Source organism: Cokeromyces recurvatus (assembly GCF_025118155.1).
Source record: "Cokeromyces recurvatus strain NRRL 2243 chromosome Unknown BX663scaffold_1, whole genome shotgun sequence".
In the NCBI taxonomy this organism is placed as follows: domain Eukaryota; kingdom Fungi; phylum Mucoromycota; class Mucoromycetes; order Mucorales; family Mucoraceae; genus Cokeromyces; species Cokeromyces recurvatus.
In genome coordinates, this window is record NW_026251387.1 from 192,969 (window position 1) to 215,922 (window position 22,954).

The 22,954-nt window shown below is 33.5% G+C and overlaps 5 protein-coding genes and 1 non-coding gene across 6 annotated transcripts; all 6 read right to left on the reverse strand.

The window, feature by feature from the left end:
- Positions 1 to 5,517: 5,517 nt before the first annotated feature.
- On the reverse strand, positions 5,518 to 15,201 carry BX663DRAFT_2534 (P-loop containing nucleoside triphosphate hydrolase protein). The gene is made up of 6 exons (XM_051521882.1): positions 14,713 to 15,201; positions 14,569 to 14,647; positions 14,200 to 14,492; positions 6,128 to 14,135; positions 5,850 to 6,065; positions 5,518 to 5,761 (listed from the first exon to the last, which is right to left on the reverse strand). Exons 1-6 carry the CDS (start codon positions 15,126 to 15,128, stop codon positions 5,684 to 5,686), a joined length of 9,090 nt encoding a protein of 3,029 aa, XP_051387494.1. The 5' UTR covers positions 15,129 to 15,201; the 3' UTR covers positions 5,518 to 5,683.
- Positions 15,202 to 15,391: 190 nt separating this feature from the next.
- Positions 15,392 to 15,915, reverse strand: BX663DRAFT_491131 (uncharacterized protein). Its single transcript, XM_051525017.1, has 3 exons — positions 15,807 to 15,915; positions 15,638 to 15,785; positions 15,392 to 15,616 (listed from the first exon to the last, which is right to left on the reverse strand). Exons 1-3 carry the CDS (start codon positions 15,849 to 15,851, stop codon positions 15,516 to 15,518), a joined length of 294 nt encoding a protein of 97 aa, XP_051387495.1. The 5' UTR covers positions 15,852 to 15,915; the 3' UTR covers positions 15,392 to 15,515.
- Positions 15,916 to 15,986: 71 nt separating this feature from the next.
- Positions 15,987 to 16,515, reverse strand: BX663DRAFT_491133 (uncharacterized protein; the record flags this gene model as incomplete). Its single annotated transcript, XM_051525018.1, is given in 5 exon segments — positions 15,987 to 16,049; positions 16,100 to 16,259; positions 16,276 to 16,288; positions 16,332 to 16,334; positions 16,346 to 16,515. Coding segments are annotated over 2 exon segments (184 nt in total), but the record flags the coding sequence as incomplete, so codon positions are not given.
- A 1,135-nt stretch (positions 16,516 to 17,650) lies between these two features.
- On the reverse strand, positions 17,651 to 17,733 carry BX663DRAFT_t16. Its single transcript has one exon. It is a non-coding gene; the product is annotated as a tRNA-Leu (tRNA).
- Positions 17,734 to 18,189: 456 nt separating this feature from the next.
- Positions 18,190 to 20,063, reverse strand: BX663DRAFT_2559 (uncharacterized protein). The gene is made up of 5 exons (XM_051521888.1): positions 19,908 to 20,063; positions 19,768 to 19,847; positions 19,427 to 19,700; positions 19,138 to 19,344; positions 18,190 to 19,047 (listed from the first exon to the last, which is right to left on the reverse strand). The coding sequence occupies exons 3-5, from the start codon at positions 19,561 to 19,563 to the stop codon at positions 18,312 to 18,314; spliced, it is 1,080 nt and encodes a 359-aa protein (XP_051387497.1). The 5' UTR covers positions 19,564 to 19,700; positions 19,768 to 19,847; positions 19,908 to 20,063; the 3' UTR covers positions 18,190 to 18,311.
- A 577-nt stretch (positions 20,064 to 20,640) lies between these two features.
- On the reverse strand, positions 20,641 to 22,949 carry BX663DRAFT_2616 (mono-functional DNA-alkylating methyl methanesulfonate N-term-domain-containing protein). Its single transcript, XM_051521911.1, has 10 exons — positions 22,803 to 22,949; positions 22,583 to 22,683; positions 22,420 to 22,520; positions 22,298 to 22,362; positions 22,150 to 22,246; positions 21,810 to 22,066; positions 21,408 to 21,741; positions 21,195 to 21,341; positions 20,975 to 21,137; positions 20,641 to 20,904 (listed from the first exon to the last, which is right to left on the reverse strand). The coding sequence occupies exons 1-10, from the start codon at positions 22,833 to 22,835 to the stop codon at positions 20,820 to 20,822; spliced, it is 1,383 nt and encodes a 460-aa protein (XP_051387498.1). The 5' UTR covers positions 22,836 to 22,949; the 3' UTR covers positions 20,641 to 20,819.
- Positions 22,950 to 22,954: the final 5 nt, after the last annotated feature.

The following is a 22,954-nucleotide window of genomic DNA, read 5'->3' on the forward strand; positions in this document are numbered from 1 at the left end:
TGATCAGGCTGTGCATTGCCCATTGTTTGCATATCATGAGCTTCTTCATCATTTTTGATGTACTCAAATGAGTTATTTTCATTAACCTTTGCATCCTCTGCATCGGGCTTATCAGTCTTATTATCCTCTTCAGTATTTACATTTTCTTCTTCATTTTCAGCTTCATCATTAAGGTCAGCAAGTCTTCTACGCCATTTTTCAAGAGCATCACCTAGACTTCTTTGAGGGTTAGATTGAGGTTCAGTAGCATTCTTTTCTTCATTTTCATCTCCTTGTTCATCCTCATCAGTATCGTCTACTTCATTACTAGCTTGGTTAGCACCACCTTCAGATTTACTCTTCTGCTCATTTTTTTCTGTATTTTCATCTTCAGCATCATCGGTGTTGGCAGTATTATCTTCGCCTTCCTTTTTACCAGCTGAACTTCTACTTTGCTTACCAGATTCTCCTTGCACTCCAAATTGATTATCAGCAGTGGTATCACTATTTGGCTGCTCACGATTTTGTGCTTTGTTTTCTTCATCTCCATCTTGTTCATCTTCATCAATTTGCCCATTCTTCTTGTTCTGTTCTGAATCGCCAACATTTGGTGCAAGCTCCTCATCTTCTTCTTTTTCCTCATCACTAGGTGTATTTTTCTCTTCTTTATCATCTCCTTCTCCAAATTCTGTGTCCACTTCAGCAGATGCATCCACCATTTCTTCATCTTCATCATTCATATTTTGTTCAACGTCGTCTAAAGCATCATGGAATGGTTCAACATTTTCATCTTCTTCAGCTAGTTGTTCTTCATTCTGTTCAACTTGTTCATCCATATCCATCAGATTATCCATATCCTGTCCTTCTTCACCCTCTTCTCCTTCATCATCTCCATCAAGATTCATATCATCAGGTAATTCTAAAGTGTCTGCTTCTGGTATTTCAGCATTTAACTGTTCACCAGCCCTGTTTTCAACTTCGTCTTCATTTTCTCCCTCGCCATCAGCCTCTTCTTCTTCTTCATCACCATCTTGATTCTGATCATCCATTTCTTCATCTCCGTCACCTTCATCTCCATCTGCCTCTTGTTGCTTTTCATTGTTTTCTGATATTTCAGGTTTTTGTCCCTTTGATTCAGGCTGTTGATCATTTTCTTCCTTGGCAACAATTTCAGATTCCTGTTGTTGTTGTTGTTGGTTGCCTTGATCTTCAACTGTTTTATCGCTTTCTTTAAGATTTTCTTCAGCTTCATCGCCCCACATTTTATCATCAACTGCGTCTGGATCCATATCATCAACATCACCGATCTGTTCATCAGGTTCTTCTTCATCTGAACTTTCAGAATCTTCTTCATCTTTATCTTCATCTTGCTGTTCCATATCCTCAAGGTTACCATCAAAATCATTCTCCATATCCATACCATTCTTTTCTTCTTTAGTATCTTGTTTATCATCATTACTACGTTCTTCATTTTGAGTACCTAGGACTTGTTCCTCATCTTCAATTTGTTCACTAACGTCCTTACTACCCTCACCTTCTCCGATACCTGTACCTGTCATTGTACCATCAGCTTCACCTTCTTCGTCCTCATCATAACCAGCAGGTATACAGAAGCCCTTTGTAATAATAATACTGAAAGAATTAATCAAGCAATATGTCAACTTGGCCATGGATTTATGATGAATCACCATTTTACTAAGAGTATGTTGAACAATAAGCATATACTGTTGAAGGAAAGGATATACTTCATGTAGTAGATGAGAAATTTCTTGAGTAACAAGATTGTCCTGAGAGGAAGTAATTAAATTATGAGCAATTGTCAAAATCTCAACACAGCGTTTTGAAGCAGCCTCAAGATGAAGTGCGTTGACAAAATCAAATTGTTTACTATTTTGCACACGAATAAAATCATCACTCATAATTTCGTGTTCTTGTTCCTCTTTTTCTTCTTCAGTAAGTTCAGATTTCGTTTTTTCTGCAGACAAATTAATTTTCTTTAAATCTTGAACAGACACTAAAGCAGCTTCAATTAAACTATACACCTTTTCACGAAGATCAATCATTGTTACATTTTTGTTTTGCTCTTCATTTTCTAACATTGTAGAAGGTAAACGAATATTCTCTATATATTGAGTGATAGGGAATAAAACATGACTGGCTTCAGGTAAGACTTGCATGATGTTAACAAGGACATTACAGACTGATTTAAGCTTTTCGGTATGAGATTTAATTTGCTCTTCAATATCTGTAGATATTAAGGAAAAATCAAGTCCAGTAGTGCTCTTGGGATAAAGATAGCGTTGAACAAACCAATAATCAATAGTTTTCTGTATTTTTTGAATATCTCGAGAGTTATCCTGTAGCTCCTTCAACATTTGAAGGTTAATAGGGCTAGCTTGGAGACTAAGAATCTCTACAGCTTCTTTCATAAGTAATGAAAGTTTGTCAATATGTACTTTATAATTTGTTAGACGACAGCCGATTTGTGCATCATTAACCAAGCTTTGTCCTTCAGAGAAAGAGTCGTATAAGGCAGCAAGTTGTACAGCAGTACCCTGGAGGATTTGTATATGTTTTTCAACACGAGCTAATAAATTACGTTCCTTATTGATAAGCGTAAACATATGTTCAGTAGCACTCAGAGAACGTTCAACTTCAAGCATAGAAAGATCTTTACTGACGTTTGTATTACTAATTGTTCTTAAATGCGTCATTCTAGCAATACAACGGAAATAGTAATCATTAGCCTTCTTCCATTGCTCGATCATATCACCATTAACATATGAGTAACTGGATAGCTTTTCCTTTTGAAGATTTTTAGCTATAGTAATATTTTCTAAGTCTGCTACTTGTTGACCGAAAAGGATAGAATTATCAGAATTTTGTTCCCTCATTTTACCAAGACGTGATTTAAGACCAAGTCGGCGAAGCTCCTTTAAAAAGTCAACTAAAGCCTTTTTCTTGAGTAATTTTTGATGTTTGACAAGAGATTTGTTTTCTTCAGTCATGACAGATGGTGTTTCTTTCTGGAAGTGCTTGATTTGTTCGATCATTTCAGTCATGAAAATTTCTAATGGAAGCTCTTTAATGTCATCGTCAGGAACAAAAATGTCTTTACGACAATAAAGACGCATCCTATCTAGAGTGACATGAAGATTACTTAAATATTGTTTGACAGAGGGAGCAGAAGACCAATCAAACTTTGAAGTTTGATTAGGTACAGTAAGAGCACCAATCCATAAATTAGGTTGGAAAAGCTGGTCAACAAGACCACGGTTAATATCCTTAGTATAGCGCTTCTCATCATTATATTGATACATAGCATGTTCTTCATTATAATTTGCAATAACTGTCAGCATTGAATTATTTAAAACTTCACGATACTTGCGAATACATTTATGAAGCTGTCTATGTGTCTTTGATGCACTCTGTCGAAGAGCATAAATGTTAACATCCTTCCATGTCGCGATCTTGACAAAATCCTTCAATTCTTTCTCGATAGGCTTACGTAATTGAGCAAGCATAGTGTTAGCATGTTCTTGGAATTGTGAATAATATAGATAGACATTATATAGGATTGCAGCTGTTCTTTCATAATTCAACTTTTCATCAGAAGAAATTGAAAGTTGAGCTTGGATCTTGGTTTGACGATAGAAACTGTTAATCATCTTGAGACGAGGTTCAAGTTCAATAACCGAAGAAGTTTGAATGAATTGATCGAGAGCACCAAGTAATTCCTGAGTATTCTTTCTATTTACTTCTTCGTTATCTACTTCAAAAGAGATATTATTTACAGCATCGTAGAGATGGAACCACCATTTGAAAGCAGCATTCTGATGATATTGTTCCTGAGCGGCTAAAAGCTTTGGCCAGCAATTAAGTTCCAATTGTCTCCAACTGACGATTAAACTTATAAGCTCCTCACGTTGATCTTTCAATGAAACGTGTTTGGCAGCATAAGCTTCCCAATCTTCAGATTTTTGTAATAAAAGTTCTACGCCAGTCAAAAACTTAGCAATAGGCGATAAAATAGAAAATGCCAAAATACGATCACAAATAACAACCAATTGCTCTAAAATAGCATGTTCCGGCCATTGTTCAGAAAGTTGCAAGACACGAGCCTTAAAGCGATTGATAATAGGTTCGACACGTTTAGCTTCACTCACATTTTCGCTTTGATAGAAATCGTAAATATCATCACTAGTTACTCCGAAAGAATTTTCAGATTGAAGACGATTGATAGTTAATGAAGTAGCACGAAGATGACCGGCATTATAAGCACAATCCATATAATCAGTAAAAGTAGAATTCGTCATAGAAGCAAGCTTGCTAGCAGCGGCATAGGATTGAATAGCTTCGCGATCCCAAGATTTTTCAATACGGGAACATATATCATGGCTATAGGTTTCAAAGAAGAATCTATGAAGATGTCCAATACGATAAATATCCTCTTCATCTAATACAGAAGTCTCCTCAACCTTAGTAGGAGTAGTGGTCTTCTTAGGTTGATCATTATCCTCGATATTTAAGTCAGCAAAGTCTTCATTGAAATCAGCAAAAATTTTTCTTAAATCTTCTGCTTCAAGTTCTTCATCAGTAGGAGGCTCATACTTTTTAGCACGTGTCTTGAAGAGAGCTTCTTTCTCTGCATCCATTTTTTGTTTATACTCTTCAGCAGACTTCCAAACCTGAATAATTTCGCTGAATAATAAATTAACAGAGATAAGATCGACTGCCTTCATAAATCCATTAGTGTTGACGTTAATAACAAGTCGTTGAAGAATTACAATTAAAAGACGCAGATAAAAAGCCCATTTTCTTTTCGTAGGAGCTCTACTGAATATAATCTCTTTAAGAGTCGAGAGCTTATCCGGCGTTGCAAGTATATGCCAATCAAGGTCTTCAGCATGATGAGAAACATCAGGATTACGGATAAGAAGTTCAATAATTTTAAATAAGAACTTATCAGTAGAATCCTTTCTAGCAGTAGTTGTCAATATACGTAAACCATACTTAATATCATTTACTGCTACGATAAGTGGCTGAAGAATATCCTTATATAAAGGGAACTTTTGCTGGACTCTATCAACAAATTGGAGAGCATTTCCCTGTAAGAGAGCCTCACGTTGTAATACTGAATCAACTCCATTAGCCTCAAGATCATGCAATAAGTTCTCAATATTACGGTCAAGCATACTCTTTTGCAAATAGCGTAAATCCACAAAAATCTCATCTAATTGAGATTGAGTAGGACGTAGTGAAAAAGTAGTTGCGCTATGAGCTAATTCACTATTGACTTGTGTTAAACCAGCCTGATCTTTCTCAATCTGCTTGTTTGTAATACTTCCAGTGTAAATTTTTTCGATATCCATACGAACTTCAATATTATCAAGATACTCTTGCTTCTTATTTTGTAACAAGTTAACACGAAGACGAGGCTCAGAAGTAGGATCGACAGGATAATCAGGAATGTATGCGGAGACAAAAGCTAATCCCAAGAAGACACGTGCTTTTCCAATAGAAGTATAGAAGCCATCATTGTTTTGATGTTGTAAATTCTGGATACTGTCTTTAATAGCATGGAGTGCTGATATGTAAAATGAATTAATTTTAGCAGCTTTTGCAAGTTCCAAAATTTGAAGGAGAATATCTACAGCAGTATTAAATTGAGGAGTGATATTTTCAGTTGAGTAAATAGAGAATTTCAAAATAGTATGAGTAAATGAGGCAATATGATTAAATTGGTGAATAATGGCTTCGAATTGTTTATTGTTGTCGGCTTCTAAAGATGCATTTAATAACTAATAATAATAAAAATCAATATTAGACATGTTATCTATAAAAGAAAAAGGAAAAAGAAGAATATATACCTGGCGTGCAATAGCGATAACTATTGCAACTTCAAGAAGCTTTCTATTCTTCAAATTAAAATTAGAAACCAAAAAGCTCTTCAAGTTCTTTAATTGGGTAAGAGCATTTTCATAAGCATCTACAGGCATTTTCTCAATTGAATTAAGAATATTTAAGCATATAACTGTTTCTACATTTTCAAATAAACTAAGAGGACCTTCAGTTATTCCAAAAGCCTAATAAAATAAAACAGGAAAAATTAAAATGATTATATAAATTTTGCTTTTCTTTTACTTACACTCTCTTCATCAGAAGATACTAATTGGTGAAGATTTTTCTGATAAATACTTGAGCGCCAAAGACGCTGATGATAAGTAACAGCTGCATCTTGAACCATACCAGGGAATGCAGATGAAAAGTTTATTGTCTTTTTTGAATCCAAGAGCCAAGTGATACGTTGATAAGGAACCATATCCAAAGGAGGGCGAGATGTTTTCGTGAACGCAAATTTTCTGAATTCTATCAATTCCTCAATTAAATCATCTGTATTAATGTCTGAAGAATCACATGCAGCTGTATATAATTGAGCAATTAGATTCATTTCGGTAACTATGCTAGTATAATCGTAAATAGGTATTAAAGCTGTGTCCCAATATGTTTCTCTTCTTATAGAATCTAAGTTAGGTGTTGAAGATTCAAGTTCTCGATTAATATATTCAGGTAAGTTATGAAGTGGTTTCATGGCTTTTTCAGAGGTACTAGTGTCATTTTCATCAATAGCATAGAGCGCAGCAATACCTTCTACTAAAGCCTCTTTAGCTTCGACTTTAGCATGCAAAACAAGAGATTTAGGGCTGAGGCTTTCATCAGAGTCAAATCTGTAACAATTCATCAATTCATTGGCTTTATGTAATTTCATTTCAAGTTCATGCAAAGATTCTGAAGATAAAGTAGAAGGGCAAAAGTATTTCCAAAGGGCCTTCATTGATTGACTAGTGTTGAAGTCAAAACCAGACATGATATCCTCAATATGAGCGATGACAGAATTCATTAATGTATATTCACTGCCTTTAGAAGACATAAGATCTTTCATTATCCTTAAAATAATCAGGAAATTATCCAAGCTAAGGCTTTGCATTTGAGTAAGATTCCAGGCATAATCACGAGCATCTAATATTTTGTTAAATATTTCAAATACTTCATTAGTGCAATTATAATAACATCCTTGATTGATCCAGACAGTAAAGGCAGATTTAATGGATTCAAAGAAAGGATAAAGTTTAGGAATGATAGAATGTGATAATTGATTCTCTGACAAACGACCTTCATGAAAGCAATAAGATTGCTGAAGAGAAGTTAAGTTGCCTATTTTAAGATGATAGGTAGCATTACGCATATTTTTATCAGCATACTCTTGCTTATAAAGTCGAATTAGCAAACGATATGCATTAAAAGTATGTTCCAGCACAAAGTTGTTGTCATTTTTCAAATTAGATCGAATCTTTGAAAGCTCGATGTATAGAGGATGTTGATATACCTCTCTAATTAAGTAACATAAGCGTTCCAAAAGTGCTGACTTAGATTTAGTGACTTGTCGAGACATATAATTTAACCAACGAAGACGAGCGCCATGATCCTGATACGTTAAATGCTCCAAAAAGTAATCACAAGCAACCTCGATTTTCCTAAGCGAACTGGGATTCTCTATATCAAGAGTTTGCAATAAATAAATAAGATAAGCGCCTTGAAGCGCAATAGTAGCAAGTGTAGAATCCTCTTGATATAATTGACCACCAATAAGAAGTGGTGAATTAGTAGGCGAAAGCATCATTTGTAACAAATCTTCTTCAAGGTTGGCTTCAAGCATGGAAATAAGTGATTCTGGGGCTTCTTTAACATCAACAAAAACTTGGAAAAATGACTCACGAATAGCGAATTTAAGTGATTGGCCACGTTGAAGACGCTCAACTAGATAAGTAGCAAATAAAATGTAATCACGAACATTTGCATCTTTAGCAAAATGTCTACGTTTAGCAACAGCCTCTTCTTGTAGTTTGTTTAAAATCAAAGGAAGCTGAGGACCACGTAATCCAATTGAATTAGTAAGCTTTACTACATCTTGAACATTGCTATTCCAGTTTGAATCTACCAAGGAGATTTCAATACCACGATTTCTCATAGCACGAGAAAGTTCACCATTTTGAGGATCAACAGTCATAAATATTCTAAAATTAGGATGAGGTTTGATAACCTTAACTGTACCATCAACAAGGCCACGCTCATTAACCATAAGAACACCATTATTCTCGAAAAGAGGATTTAAACGATCAAGAACAGATGGATTACATAAGTTAGCATTATCAACGAGGAGCCAATAACCTTTTTCTAGAGCATTAATCAAAAGACCATCAATCCATTCAAATTTACCAGCAACAGATTCCTTTTCAATTTTTTGAAGGTTCTGAATAGACTGAGTAATAGCTTTAAGAGATTCTTGAGCATGTTCATCAATAACAGATGCAGAATTTAAACAGTTGATAACATTATATACAAGAGTATAATCCAATTTTCCAGACTCTGGATCAGTTGATGTAAGTTTCAGTTGCTGCTCACTTTCAAGTGTATACCAAGAATCATTAAGTTGTCGAATAAGTTGTAAAACAGTAACATATTGTTCATTTCCAGAAGATAGAGTAGTGAGGTACATTATTAAATTTTTGGATGCAGAGCTAACCATTTGGCGAAGAGTGTCAATTATAACTTGACGATGGCGATTCAAATCAACTTGCTCAAAACCACCAAGTAATTCCATAGTATCAACACTATTATTCATGGCAAATTCTTCCAAACGATTTCCAGTCATTTTGCTTAGCAAACGAACAAGAGATGTTTTTCCAGAAGCAGAAGGGCCAGTTAAGATGGCCATCCAAGAAGATTCGACACATTTTATCAATGCTTGGAGAGGAGATAAAAATGATTGTAAAATATGGTCCTCATGATCAAGTGCATTAGTAAGATTATTTGTTTGGCTTCTAGCCAGACGAGAATGGCCAACAATAAACGAATCAGCAGTAACTTCGTAATGTGGTTTAGCAGGACGGTCATACTTAATATTAAAGACAGATTCATATAAACGAATAATTTGTGCACGATCTTCATGAGTACGCATACGTTGCATGTAAATAATATCAAGGAACTCAGCAGGGTCATTAACATTATCTTTTTGCATTAATTCAAGCCAACGGAAAACATCACGTAAATTAAATTCCCAAGGGCTACCTTTTCGGCCAAAACTACAACGTATCATCGTTTCTTCATACATTCTACTATTGAACTCGATCATCTTTGCTAAAGTTGCAGGCTCAAACTCAGGGAAAAGATGAGAGCAAATGAACAAAAGATCATCTGATGTCAATTGTTCTACATAGACCTGTGTAAAACGATTAACGAATGATTTAGGTAAACCCTTACGGCCACCACCTTGCTGAAGAGGGTTTTGTGCACCAAATACACGGAACTCCTTATCACAGAAAAATTCTCGGTCAAGTTCAGGAATGTATACTGCGCCACGATGATCTAAACATGAATTAAGGCCTTCTAAGACAGATTGAGACGCTAAATTTAACTCGTCTAATAAGACCCAGTCGCCAGCTTTCATTGCTTGCAAAAATGGTGCATCTCTCCAAGCAAACTCACCACTATTACCACCTTCAACAGGAAGATCAGAACCAAAAAGATCCATTAAATCTGTTTGTTCAGATAGATTGATACGAATCAAGTTATGACCAGAAGCAGCTGCTAAGGCGGAAATTAAACTGGTTTTACCCACACCAGGACTACCTTCAAGTAAAATAGGTTTCTTTAATTGCATAGAACGAACTACTCGCATTGCATTGTCAGATGTAGTTGGTGCCAATAAAGTAAATTTAATATCCGTTTTTGTCAATTGTCCACGGGGAATTTGGAAAGGGCCAATACCAAATTTATCACCAATATTTTGCAACTTGTCTTTAGTATCGCCTAGAATCTCCTGTTCAGTAGCTTCAAATTTACCTGAAAGATGACGAAGGCATTTTAGTCTAAAATCTTTTAATGTTTGTCCAGTTAAGAATGAACCAGAAGAACCATGAGACCCTAAACCATCTAGTAATACTAAACAGCCACCATGTGCAAAACTAAGTTCGGGATCCAATCCAGAATCAACAGCTATATTTATAAATTTGACCCAAGAAAGGATATCACGAAGAGAAACAACAGTTCGACTTTGTCCAATAGCTTGAGTATACCAGGCAATAAAATCAAGCATCTTACTGCTATAACCTTTAAGAGCAGGATGTGACATTTGCTCATTAATAATTGAGATTAAATCATCTCTATCTGTAACAGAAGGAACCCAAATTTCCGTAAAACGATTTCTCAATGCAGGAGAAAGTTCCTTCTTACCATAATCGCCACCAGGATTCATAGTAGCTAAAAACTGGAAGTTTGTATGAGCATATAGCTCTTCTACATTTTTACCACCTTTTTCAGCAAGAACTAAGAGACGACTAGGCTCAAGAACAGAGTTTAATCTTTCAAGCACAGAATCATCGGCAAGAGAGATTTCATCTAGTAAAAATAAATGACCACCTCTCATAGCCTGTACAAGAGGACCGTCATGCCATTCAAAAAGATGTTGTTTGTCATTATCTTCAAGGGACTCTCTGTTACGCACAGGACGTTGACCACCAAGTAAATCACCAGTTTCAGTATTTTGATGACAATTAACAATATGAAGCTCACGGTTGTAAGTTTCGGCAAGCATTTGACAGACAGTTGTTTTACCACAACCTGTTTCACCAACTAGAAGGACAGGTTCATTATGTTTAAGGCAACGAGCAACAAGACTAAAAAGTCGACGCATAGCCTTTGTCCATACAAGTTTTGTATCTTCACCACTTTTTGCTGCATTTTCTTTAAGTATACGATCGTAAATAGCAAATTCCTCAAGCTTTGTACAGTCATACATATCTTCTTCGGAAAGTTTTACTTTCATAACTTTTTCAAGAACTTGTTTTACAATCTTTTTCTCTTCATCTTTACGACATCTTTCGGCTAAAAGCATATAACCATTTTCTGCTAATTCTTGATAACCTTGTGGATCACGGCCAGCCCAACGGAATAAATCACGAAGAGTAATAAAACCATGCTTTTGCTCAAAAATACGTGTGCTCTGTCTACGCTCCATTAGCTCTTTATAGACCATTACAAGTTTTTTACAGTATGAGGGTGCAATAGCGCAACGCTTTGACAAAATAGTCTCCAATTCATTTTCTGGAATATCATCAAAATGAAGCTCAAGGAAACGATTACGAAATGCTCTAGATAAAGCTTTACGGCCACCATAAAGTCCAGCAGGATTTTGAGTGGCGAAAAGCATAAAATGTGGATGAGGCTTGACAATTTCCTGTGTTTCAGGTATCAGCAATTCTCTGTTATCATCTAGCAAACGATTAAGTGCTTCCAAAACATCCGATGGAGCCAAGTTAAGTTCATCAAGAACAATCCAATAACCGTTACGAAGAGCTTCAACTAGCACACCCTCCTGGAAAACAAGTTTACCTTCGTTATTAGAGACATAGGTACCAAGATATTCTTGTAAATCAGTATGTTCATGATTATTGATACGAACAAAACGATGCCCAGTCTTTTTTGCCATATATTCTACCATTGATGTTTTACCAGCAGAAGTTGGACCTTGAATTAAAACTGGGAATTTTCTAGACATAATGACACGTGCGAGATTATAAAGTTTTGTTTCAACAGATTCAGTCAAAATATAACGAGTATCATCTTTTGGTGGGAACTGGCCTTGTTGTAACCAGAAATAACCAAATTGAATAAAATCTTCACCTGGTTGGCGAGGAATTTGGGTGATAAGGTTATGTGGATTTGGTATACCACGTAGTATGGTCTTATGGATTAAGTCTCGCATCAATACTTCACTATCTTTATCAAGCTGAGTTAAGAAAGTCATACAAAAGCCTTCATAAAGTGAGCGTCTTAAACCATAAATGGGGAAAATTTGAACGACATAAGTCAATGCACGAGCTAAAGTACGCATACTAAAATGAGGGCGTTGATTAGCACCATCAACAAGCTTGTGCTCGGCAGCTAACTTTTTAGCGTTCATATAAAATTCTGCAACATCATCATATGCCTTCTCGTCGCCAGTAGCAATACCAATAAGATACTGCTTAACAATTTGTAAAAGATCATCATAGCGATTATCAGGTGGATGAACATAAAATTCGGTAAATCTATTGCGAAGACCAGGAGGTAAATCACGTTTTCCAACATCTGTAGCAGGATTCATACAAGCGAAAAGACGGAAATTAGGATGACGCTTAATAGGTTCAACGTCACCTTTTTCGGTCAGTAACAGTGAGCCGTGAGCATCTTGAAGCAAGCCAGAAAGACACTCAAGTGTTTCAGTAGTAGCCAAGTTAATTTCATCAAGTAGAATCCAGTCACCTCGACGAACCGCTTTTACAAGCGAACCTTCCATAAAGTTGAAAACAAATTTATTTTGAGATTGAACCTGTTGCACTTCAAATTCTTCTACACGTTTAGCAAATGTTTTCCAAGCATTACGAAGAGTAGGCGAGGATACTTTTTTACTATCTGCACTTTGTTCTGCTTCGAATTTTTGAGTAGACATTTTAACAGCTTGCCTTAAAAGTGCAACAAAGTTTGTCCATTTTTGATGAATGAAAGTTTTGCGAATCATTTCCAAAAACTTGACATTTTTTTTGACTGAAAACGTTTTTTCAAATAAACGCTCAAAGTCTTCCTTTAATGGAATAGCTAACACTTTACCATCAACAGGCTTAAAGCCACCCAAAAGGTCAGAGCTATCTGATTGTTGAGACAAGTTGACAACTATCAAGTTTTGATGGATCATATCTGCTAAATGCTGTACAACTGTAGTTTTACCAGTACCTGTTTCGCCGACTAATAGAACAGGCTCATTTAAATGAATAGACACAGCAATCCTTTCCATAAGTCGCAAAGCATGACCTGTTGTTGCAAAAGGCCTTTTTTTCTCACGTTTAATTAACGCTTGTTTTTGTTTTTGCTTTCCAGAAGCAGCAATGGAAGACAAATTGACCCGGCCAATTCGAACAGTTGACTCGTTTGCAACTAAAGTAGGCTTGTATTGATCTACATAGTTGTGAACTAATTCACTAGAAATTTGTAATGGTTGTCCAATAGTTTCAAGGACAGTCATCCATACGTTATAATCAGAAATCATTCCACAAAAACAGTCATTTGCTTCGCTGAATAAGTCTTGTCGAAGAGTCAAATCCATTCCAACTTCTGAACTATCGTTTAATTTCTCTCCAATTAAAACATCAACACGATGACACCATTTCATCAAGTCACGAGTAGATAAAAATCTTCCCATAGTTGAAGAAGATAATGATGAAAAATTTGGATCTTGATAAAGCCCAACGACAGTTTGAAAGAGCTTCATAACATGAGGTGCAAAATCACCAATATGAACATATTTTTTACGAATTACCAATTCCAGTTCTTCAAAAGAAAGAGGCTCGATATGCACCCTTGTCCACAAATTGGCACCGGTCATCAAGTTACTACCTCTATTGCTCATTCCTTTACCAGATTTTGTAGGTACAAATGATCGAGTACCAAATAATTGAAAACCTTCTTTTGCCTTAATTTTTTCACCACGAGAAGGAATAAACAAATGTCTGGTCTCTAAAAGAGGTAAAAGTACTGACAAAACTTCAGCAGGAGCTAAGTCGATATCTTCAATTAAAACCCATCGACCCTCTAAAACAGCTGTAGTAAGAACGCCTGGTTGCCATCGAAAAGAACCAGGCGTAGAAGTAGATACATAGGTTCCCAATAATACTTTTGGATCTGTTTGATCACCTAAATGGATTTTGACTAGTTCTGCTCCTCTATTGGTTCGATAAGCAAGTTCTTCTATAAGGGCTGTTTTTCCCGCACCAGTAACACCTTCTAATAATGTGGGCGTACCAATAGATAAAGTAAGACTAATAGCATGTAAATTTTTAAATGTTGTTTTTGTTAAGACAAGTTTTGGATTATAAGGGTGTCTGGTGGAAGCACTTTGAGTTGATGTAGAATGTGATGTTTTCGGAAGTAATACACCACATAAATTACTTGTAAGTGAGCATAAGTCGTTATCTGTCAATTCATTATGTTCATCCTCTATAATATAATTGTTGTGCAGGTATGATATTTGAGTATCTGCTAAACTCTGTTGTTCCCATAAACTACAAAATCAAAGTTTTTAGTAAACATAAAAATTAATACATTTAAAATATTTTATTTTTTTACCTTAAAAATCTAAGATCAACACTTTCCCCATTGATTGTGATATATAAGGGCTTGTCTGATTCATCCAAAGTGTGTTCTGTACCAACAATAGATGATAGTAAACTTTTAACTTGTGCGTCACTTAATCCGTAAACTTTACTAAGACATAAGATAGTGATATAACGGATACAGGGATTTTGAAACTGAAGTAACTGAACTAAAGGTCCCCAATTCCAAAGTGATTTGAATGTCGATGTTGAAAAAATAAGTAACCTGTAAGTTGTTAAAAGCAGATCTTGTAATTCGTCCACAATCTATTTTAAAAAAAAATAAAAAAAGAAATATATATATTGATATTATGCAATTCCTACAAGTTTCTTATTCTATTACCTTTGAATCATCGTAATTATTTAAATGGTTTAGTCTTTCGAATAAAGATGCTGAATGTGTAAAATATGTTACCGCTAAGCTATATTTTACATGTTAGTCTTAAATATAAACATATACATAAAATCAATTATATAAAACTATTACCTTTTAACTTGAGGCATAATAGGCAAAGTAACACTAAAAGCTTTCGCAATTAATTCAATTTTATATACAGTTTTGCTAGTATTTGTCAATGTGGAAGCATGATCTAAAAAATCTGCGAATCCGGGTAAAGTCCAGCGAGCAACAAGGTCAATTACAATAGGTCGAAATAAAGAAATGGTGCTGAGGGTCCACTTTGGATTAAGCATTGCTTTGGACACTGCATCAAGTAATTGAGATTTTGAAGTTGCTAAGTTTGGTGTATGAAGAACGTCGAAACTTTCATTACCAAAAGTTGATCTGTCAATTAAAGTTGATAGTTGACTGACAGCTTTCATAAAATCAAAATTAAGAGGGTTAAAAGTTTTGTCAATCGCATCTTGATTAGCTTCTGTTACTGAAATGTCCGAGTTAACCATTTTTTTTTTTCTATATTAAGACGAATTACAAAAGTATTATAAAAAAGTAACGAATTAACCAGACGAACAAAACTTTAGTTAGAGAAAAAATATTTTATTCTTTATCATGTCAAAAAAATAGAAAGACTAAATTTTTGTGACAGTTTGAAAAAGACTGCTTTTTTCCTCCGCAGCAGTAGGTCAGATCAAAAAATGTATTACATTTTTTGAGAATAATGCTACAGTATCCCTACTTTAAATTTAGACGATGTTAGTTTTTTTTTTTTGGACAAAGTAAAATTAGTTTTCAGATGAATTAGAAATTAGTTTTTAGATGAGTGATATCTGTAATAATCTAAATGTCTCGAGAGACAATCTGTTGATAATACAGCGATAGGATTCTCATAGTTATTGTTGTGATTTCTTCGGTCTTTGAAATGCGGTTGGGCGACCAGTTTGTCTCCAATTTGATAATGTCATTTCCATCATGTTTTTGCTTGCGTTAATGTCTCACTGCCATAATATTCCACAGAATTTGCATTCCAGGATATTATTACCATGAGCATGCTCAATTGGCTTCAGAGTCTCGTTGTGACAGCTACTACAAACTCTTGAAGTATTAAATTCGTCAATTGTAACAGCAATTAATCTTCCCTCGCTTTCTCTCTTCTTCAGAGTCTGCCATTAAATCTTTGTAACTCCACATCGGTTTCCTTTTAGCTTAATTGAGTCCTTTCCAAACATATCGTCGCCGAAAACAATTAAGGGAATCCTTTTCTTATCTTCACGGTACTTCTGGGGCTTCCACCTATTTGATCTTTGAAAATGTTTTTAGATAAGAACTATTTAACACGTTAAAATAGAAATTGCTTACTTATTTACAACCTTCTCCTCCTCTCTTTCTTTTACTTTCTTATTCCTGCTTTCCCTCTTCTTTTTGTTCTTTTCCTTCTTTTTTTTTTCTGACTTCTTTTCTCTTTTCTCTTGCTTTTCTTCTTCTTCTTTCACGGTTGTATTTCAGCCCGCCATTAAGCAAGATATTGGTCATGATTTCTGAAGCCCGTTGGCGACCTTGATACAATGCAAAATGACTTCTGCCACTGGTATCTTTGTAGAAATCAAATAGTATGTCAATATATTCAAGCATAAATTGTAAGTATTTGTAATATTTTTTTTGCTTTTGCTGTCTTGTGTGTTGGAATTTTCGATTCTACTTCCTCAATTCTATTTTGTTTTTTAAGTTTTTGTTGAACCGGTGTAGTGATAATACTCTTTGGTTGAACAACGTATAATAGGGTGAGCATCTTTGACAAGGCCACACACTGCCGTATATACCGCCTTTCTTCCGGGGTCCAAATAAATTGGATTATATGTTGACGCCACCTCTTCGTAGTCAAAATCTGTTAACTTGAGATCTAGATTATTAACAGTCTGATAAGATTCTTTTTTTCTTTTTGTAAAAAAAGACAATCCACCGAAAATCTGTCTGAGCGTAAAAGGCTTCCAAATAAGACTTCTTTGTTCCCATTAGGTGCAAGATCGCTAGTATTATGTCAGTTACTTGTTTGCTCAATTAATAATTTTTTTCAGATTACACTATACCTTTTAATTCGCAACGTTTTAAAGTTCACAACCTTTTTAAACATTTTAAGTTGCTTACTATACTTCCTTGGTACAGAAGTGGACAGGAAAGCCAACAATGCGTTTACGGATATTGTTATAGACCTAAAGCGTAAAGAAGGTTTTGGCAACAAGTCAAACAAAAGAGGTACTAGTAATCTTCGTACATGATAAGAACTGTGATTTGCATGTTCCTCTTCGTATTCTAGTAGGATATGTAAAATAATAGGTATACATTTCTCGGGGTACCCAGTAAGTGATTTCAATGTTACTTTGTTTGGGGTAATTTCCTTCAGTGGTTGACAAAATAAGGTAACACACTGCTTTTAATGCTCTTCTAAATGTATAGATTCTAGCCTTTGAGGGTCCCTCCACAAACAAATTGGTAACAGTATATTACAGAGACTTCGTGAATGTCTTTGGGTTCGATCATCTGATTAACAGTATATAAGTATAATCACCAACTTTATTGTCGATTAATCACTTACAACAAACATATTTTTGAAGCCGATACCTGAAGTATCTCATGAGCCATGCTTCGAAATTTTCAACAATATGGTTGCTATAAGCTGTTGACAGCTCTTTACAAGCCTCTGTTAAACACTGGCTCGCTCCTGCCTCTAACTTTTGCTTATACACGATGTTTGGGAAGGCAGCACGGCATACATCAATCGATGCTTATTAAATATAAGAACTTTAGTTCTATTATGCTTATCCTAATGAAATAGTGAAAGTATCGTGCAACTAAGAAATGATAGTTATAATTTTATTCGTCATACAAATAATTGTACAAATTATAGATACTAATATGAAATAAAAAAAATCATCTTAGTTATCCATATCAAATATTCATACATTAGATATTAAGCACGATAAAAGTAATACTTAAATTTTAATAAAATTACAAAAAATACAAAAAGCAATGCTGACTGTGAGATTCGAACTCACGCCTCTTGCGAGACCGCAACTTGAGTGCGGCGCCTTAGACCAACTCGGCCAAATCAGCTTGTTGATATAAATTTTAATGATTAAACCTATAATTATCTACATTCCTAATCGGGGATGTCACGTGATCTTCCGTGCTTGTCCGGTTAAAACTTTACTAATTTAATATCATATCCGGAGCTTGTTCTATTACAATTTTTGTTTTTACTTCAGGATATTAGAAAATATCAAATATGTTGAAGAACAGTTTAAGATTAATGTTATATTAAGATGTACGATGTATTATCAGTTGAGAAGACGGAGACAAAAAAAAAAAAAAAAGAAAAAAAACTAGAAATAGACTATATTATAAAAGAGTTTGTCTTTAATTCTTTTAATAAATGTTTTATTATAATAGTAATAGATGTATAATGCATTCTAAATACTTTTTTGACTGCTGTATAAAACTTTTCTATGCCAAGTTTTGATTTTAAACAATTCTACTACTGGTATATATATATGCATTTTATTTCTACTTGTTTTATATATATTAATAATTAGAATAACACAATAGGCACTATAAATTATTAAAATATAAAAGATATTTATACAGATTATGATTTTTTTTTTAAAAAAAAGAATATTATTATTTCAACTCTGTTAACGATATTTTTCAAATTCTAATAAAATATTATCAAGCAGGTAAACAACATTTCCAGGACTAAAATCTATATCTGTAGAATTTGTAGTAACAACATTGCTGTGATGTCTTATTTCTTGATTTTTAGAAAAAAGCGAAATTAATGCTGACTTTAACTTTGGGCTAATATCATTTTTGTTGGTTTTATCTTGAACAACCTCCATTTTTTCTAATATTGACAAACGGTTACAGAAATATTCAATTAACAAATCACCATGAATTGTTGATTTTTCTCCTTCATTTGCCAGTGCGCGATACCATTGAAAATTTTTTAAGGAGCCCAGGAGAGGCATTGCAGGCTCATAATTAATCAAAATATCTTGAAGAATACTTAGGACAGAATAAAGCATCTCACTGATACGATACACATGAATCATTCCACCTGAAATAGTGCAACCTACTATAGGCTTTACTGTATTCTTTGTAGTAGAATTAGATGTTGCTACTGACCACGGTAAAATATGTTGCATGATCGAACTTGTACTATCATAAAGAAGATCAGTTTGTGATCTAAGTAATGCTAATTTAGGTCTGACAATAATATCCGAGTAATGAAATGAAAATACACATTGAAGCCGTTGCCTTATATCATTAGGATCATCATATAATGCTACCATTCCACCTGACTGATTAACACCAACCGCAAGGTGCCTATTAAGTAGCAGAGAATGATGTATATTACGAGGAATAAAATCACTGAAAAATAATAAAATTTGTACAAGTTGTTTTTTTTAATATTTTTTATATACACATATTGTTTTTGTGTTTGTTTATTTGTTTGCTTACCTTTTAACAAACTCAATTAGTCTTGTTTCAGAGTTATACTTAAAGAAAGATATAGAACTTTTGTGAGAAGTAACACATATACAGTCTTCACGATAATGCAAGGATGTAATAGGGAAGTCAAGCGTCTTATGTGAGGTATTAACAAGCTTTCCATTAATGGGATTGAGATTATATAAATAAAATTCTTTTCCTGCAGAAAATAGGATACTATGGTGCACAAATACGCACATAAAAAGGGGTCAGAGTTAATTAAAAAAAAAAGAGGACTTCATATTATTTTTTTTTTTACCCAGTTGGATGTGGACAAATAGCGTAAACACCACCTGGTAAATGTACATGTATCCAAACTCGTTTTATTGAATATGTATTTGTTGAGGTTGAGTTCTTTGGTTTTGCCTTTAATCTAAATAAAATCATTGTGCCCATTTCATCATCTATTATTGATTTTGTATAGGTATTTGCTCCATTCTTATTAATACCATATTGCTGAAGTGAATCTTTTGAATAGCTAAATCCAACGCAAAAATATTTATATACTTTATTTTCATTTTTAACCGACCAACCTATAACATAAAAAAAAAAGAAATATTTAGGTCGACTATACGCATGTTGGATTAAGCATATTTTTACCAGCAGCTGAAAGAACTACAGCATTATAACTAGAGTGTGCATCTTCCCAAAGTAGTTGACTATCTGTTAATGGTTGTCCACTATAAATTATTATAGTAATGAATAGTTCGATCCATGATACTTATTTAGATTTTAGTTACCTTATAGGATCTATTAAGCGTACATAATTTTTACGTTCTCCTAATTTTTTCTTTGTCGTAATTGCAATGATGCAATTTAATGTTTTATCATAAATAACCTTTATTGGCGTCTATATTGTGAAATATATATAGTTAATATGTTTGAATTAAGCTTCATATATATATATTCCTACCTCACCCAAATTTATTTTAGTAGTATTTATCTGACTTTTCAATTTTAATTGAAATAGCTGAAGCTTATTATCTACAACTGTTACAATAATAGGATATCTAGATGCACTTTGATTCTGTTGTTGCAGTGATAAATCAGTTTTAAGAAAGGTAAATGCGTCAATTGAATCTTTTTGGAATTTGGGTATTAATATTCGATCTATTTGAATATTATTATCTTTATTTTTGTCCAGAGTTGTCACTGCAGTTATTTTCCATAACTGCTCTGACAAGGCGTATACTATACTATTGCCTTCATAACAAGATTGTAACAATTTTACTTCACGAAGTCCAATATTGTAGATAATGGGATAGCCATCATTTAATTGTATTGATATAATCTTTCCGTCATCACTCATTGTTGCTATATTTACTTTAAAGCATAAAATTGAGCCTTGTTGTAATCCTATTAGTAGATATAGAGGATTATCAAAAGTAGAATATAAAAAGGCGATTGAAGAAGGGGCAGCAACTTTATCAGGAGGTATATGTGCTAGAATAAGAACATTTTAGTAATTCCTTTCACCATATATGTATATACTAAGTACTAACATAAGTCTATCTCTTGAACTTTGCAAATATAATTATTTTCTATCAAAAAAATAATCAATGAAGGCCCAAAAGTACCTAATGTAAGAAGAGTTTTTGATCTTCATTTCATATAGTTAATCATCATAATCTTTTTAGTTAAAGATTTATAGATTACCTAAACTTAAACTGTCCAATATAACTAGGACAAACATCTAAAGGTTTGGTAGTAAGTTCTTCTACAATTAAAGACAAAGGGCTATATATAAAATAATAATTCCAACTGAGTAAAGGAAAAAAAAAAGCAAAGATAGATTATCATATCATACCTAGATTCATTGCTTTTGATATTAAGTATATACAAAGTAAACATGTCTTTATACATAATACATAATGCAATATAAACTTTATCATTTATCTGCCATGATGTTGCAAGCTCGATATGATAATCAGTTCCAATATCTGGTTCCCATTTTGTTATAACACTATTATCTTTTATAAAGTAATTAATTATTTTGTTATGCTAATTATAAATATTATTATTCATACCATGCTTCCCAACATCAATAATCAATAATCCCCGAGAATAAATCTGGAGTAATAGTTTATATTGTTGTATAACAATTGTATCTACATGAATTGTTTCTATATCAGATTTTATACCAGACGTAGAGGTGATATCTTTTATTTGTCTATCTATAGCCATAAATTAGTATCATTAAGCATATATACTCATATACATCTGATTTATATTTTTATTACCTTCTATACAAAATAGACGTGTATCTTTTGCAGATGTTGCGATTAAACAAGATAGTTCTTCATATTCCAAAGATGAAAGACTTAAGTCCCATAAAGCTGATATACCCTTCCATTCCGGATCTGATGCATGTAAAAATTCTGCTTGGATACCATGGGTAATAACACTTAAAGAGCCATGTTCTCCTTGGCCAGAGCATGCTATCAAAGCGTCTTGATGATCTTGAAAATTTTCTGCTATTTGAAAGTCTGTTAATGGTGCACGATTAACTAAAACTTGTAGAACTGTATAGTCAATGGGTGTATTCTGTGATGCAGGCGGGTGCTTGCTGGGTATCTACATAATGTTAGATAAAGATTATATGTTACTATTACTACAAAACAATAATAACACACTATACTTACTAGTAATACTTGACTATCAGCACTTTCACCAGAATACAGTAAGACATCCATTTTTCTAGCTGTATTTTCTTCAATTAAGTCCATGGTACCTAATAAACACATGGATTGCCCAACTGGATTTACTTTTTTAATAGGGATCCAGTTAAGTTCGCTTGTTACTTTCACTTCAAGTTTGTACAAATGTCCTTCTGCTGAACCTAAATAAATATATTCTTCTGTTGGATCCAAATGTGTTGCATAGGCAGTAAATAATGGGCCTATATAAAATACATACAAAAAAGTGACAGTGTCATATTATTGAATACAGACGTATATTAATTATGATATTTTTTTTTCTTACATTCGATACTTCTAAATATTTTTGGAATCATACTGGTTGGATACAAAACATTTCCGCAACCAAGATCATCTGCTGTCAACAGGCAAGCTTGTTGCTCCTTAAATTGAATTAGACAAAAGCAAATAACATAATAATTATAAAAACTTACTGTAATAAGAATAAAAGCTTCAGGTTGAAACTTCAGAGGTATAAGTAATAATGGAAGTGAGGTATCTAAAATCAAACAAGAGAGAGGTTAAATAAACAGCGATTATAATTTAATATACTTACTTTTTTCTAAAGGCAGTCTACTAATTTTTTCTATTGTAACATTTTGGGTATCCGAAGCATCAATAGCATAAAGAATTAAACGACATAAACGTTCGACATCACTACATAGATAATAGTTTATATAAGGTATACCTAATATATATATTATATATAATCAGTTTACTTATAAACAACCAAGACAAGTAATATTTTATCCATTGATGTAGTCTCTGTATATAAAAATTCCATCTGCCAAATTATCCCTTCCTCACATTCAGATCCTCGCTTATCAAATATGTATATGAATGTATATATGTATGTATTTATATATATATTTATATATGTTAACAAAAAAAAAAAAAAAAAAAACAAAACAAAAAATTATATATAAATTTATTACTTACACCAACAATAGGATCAAAATGTATCCTTGACATATTTTTATTTAATATAAATATATCAAAATTATCTTGGAATGAAGCTACAGCAATTGCCCTACCACTTTTAAATATATAATTAGCTTCTCCCGTTTTTTTTTTCTTGTCATATATCCATA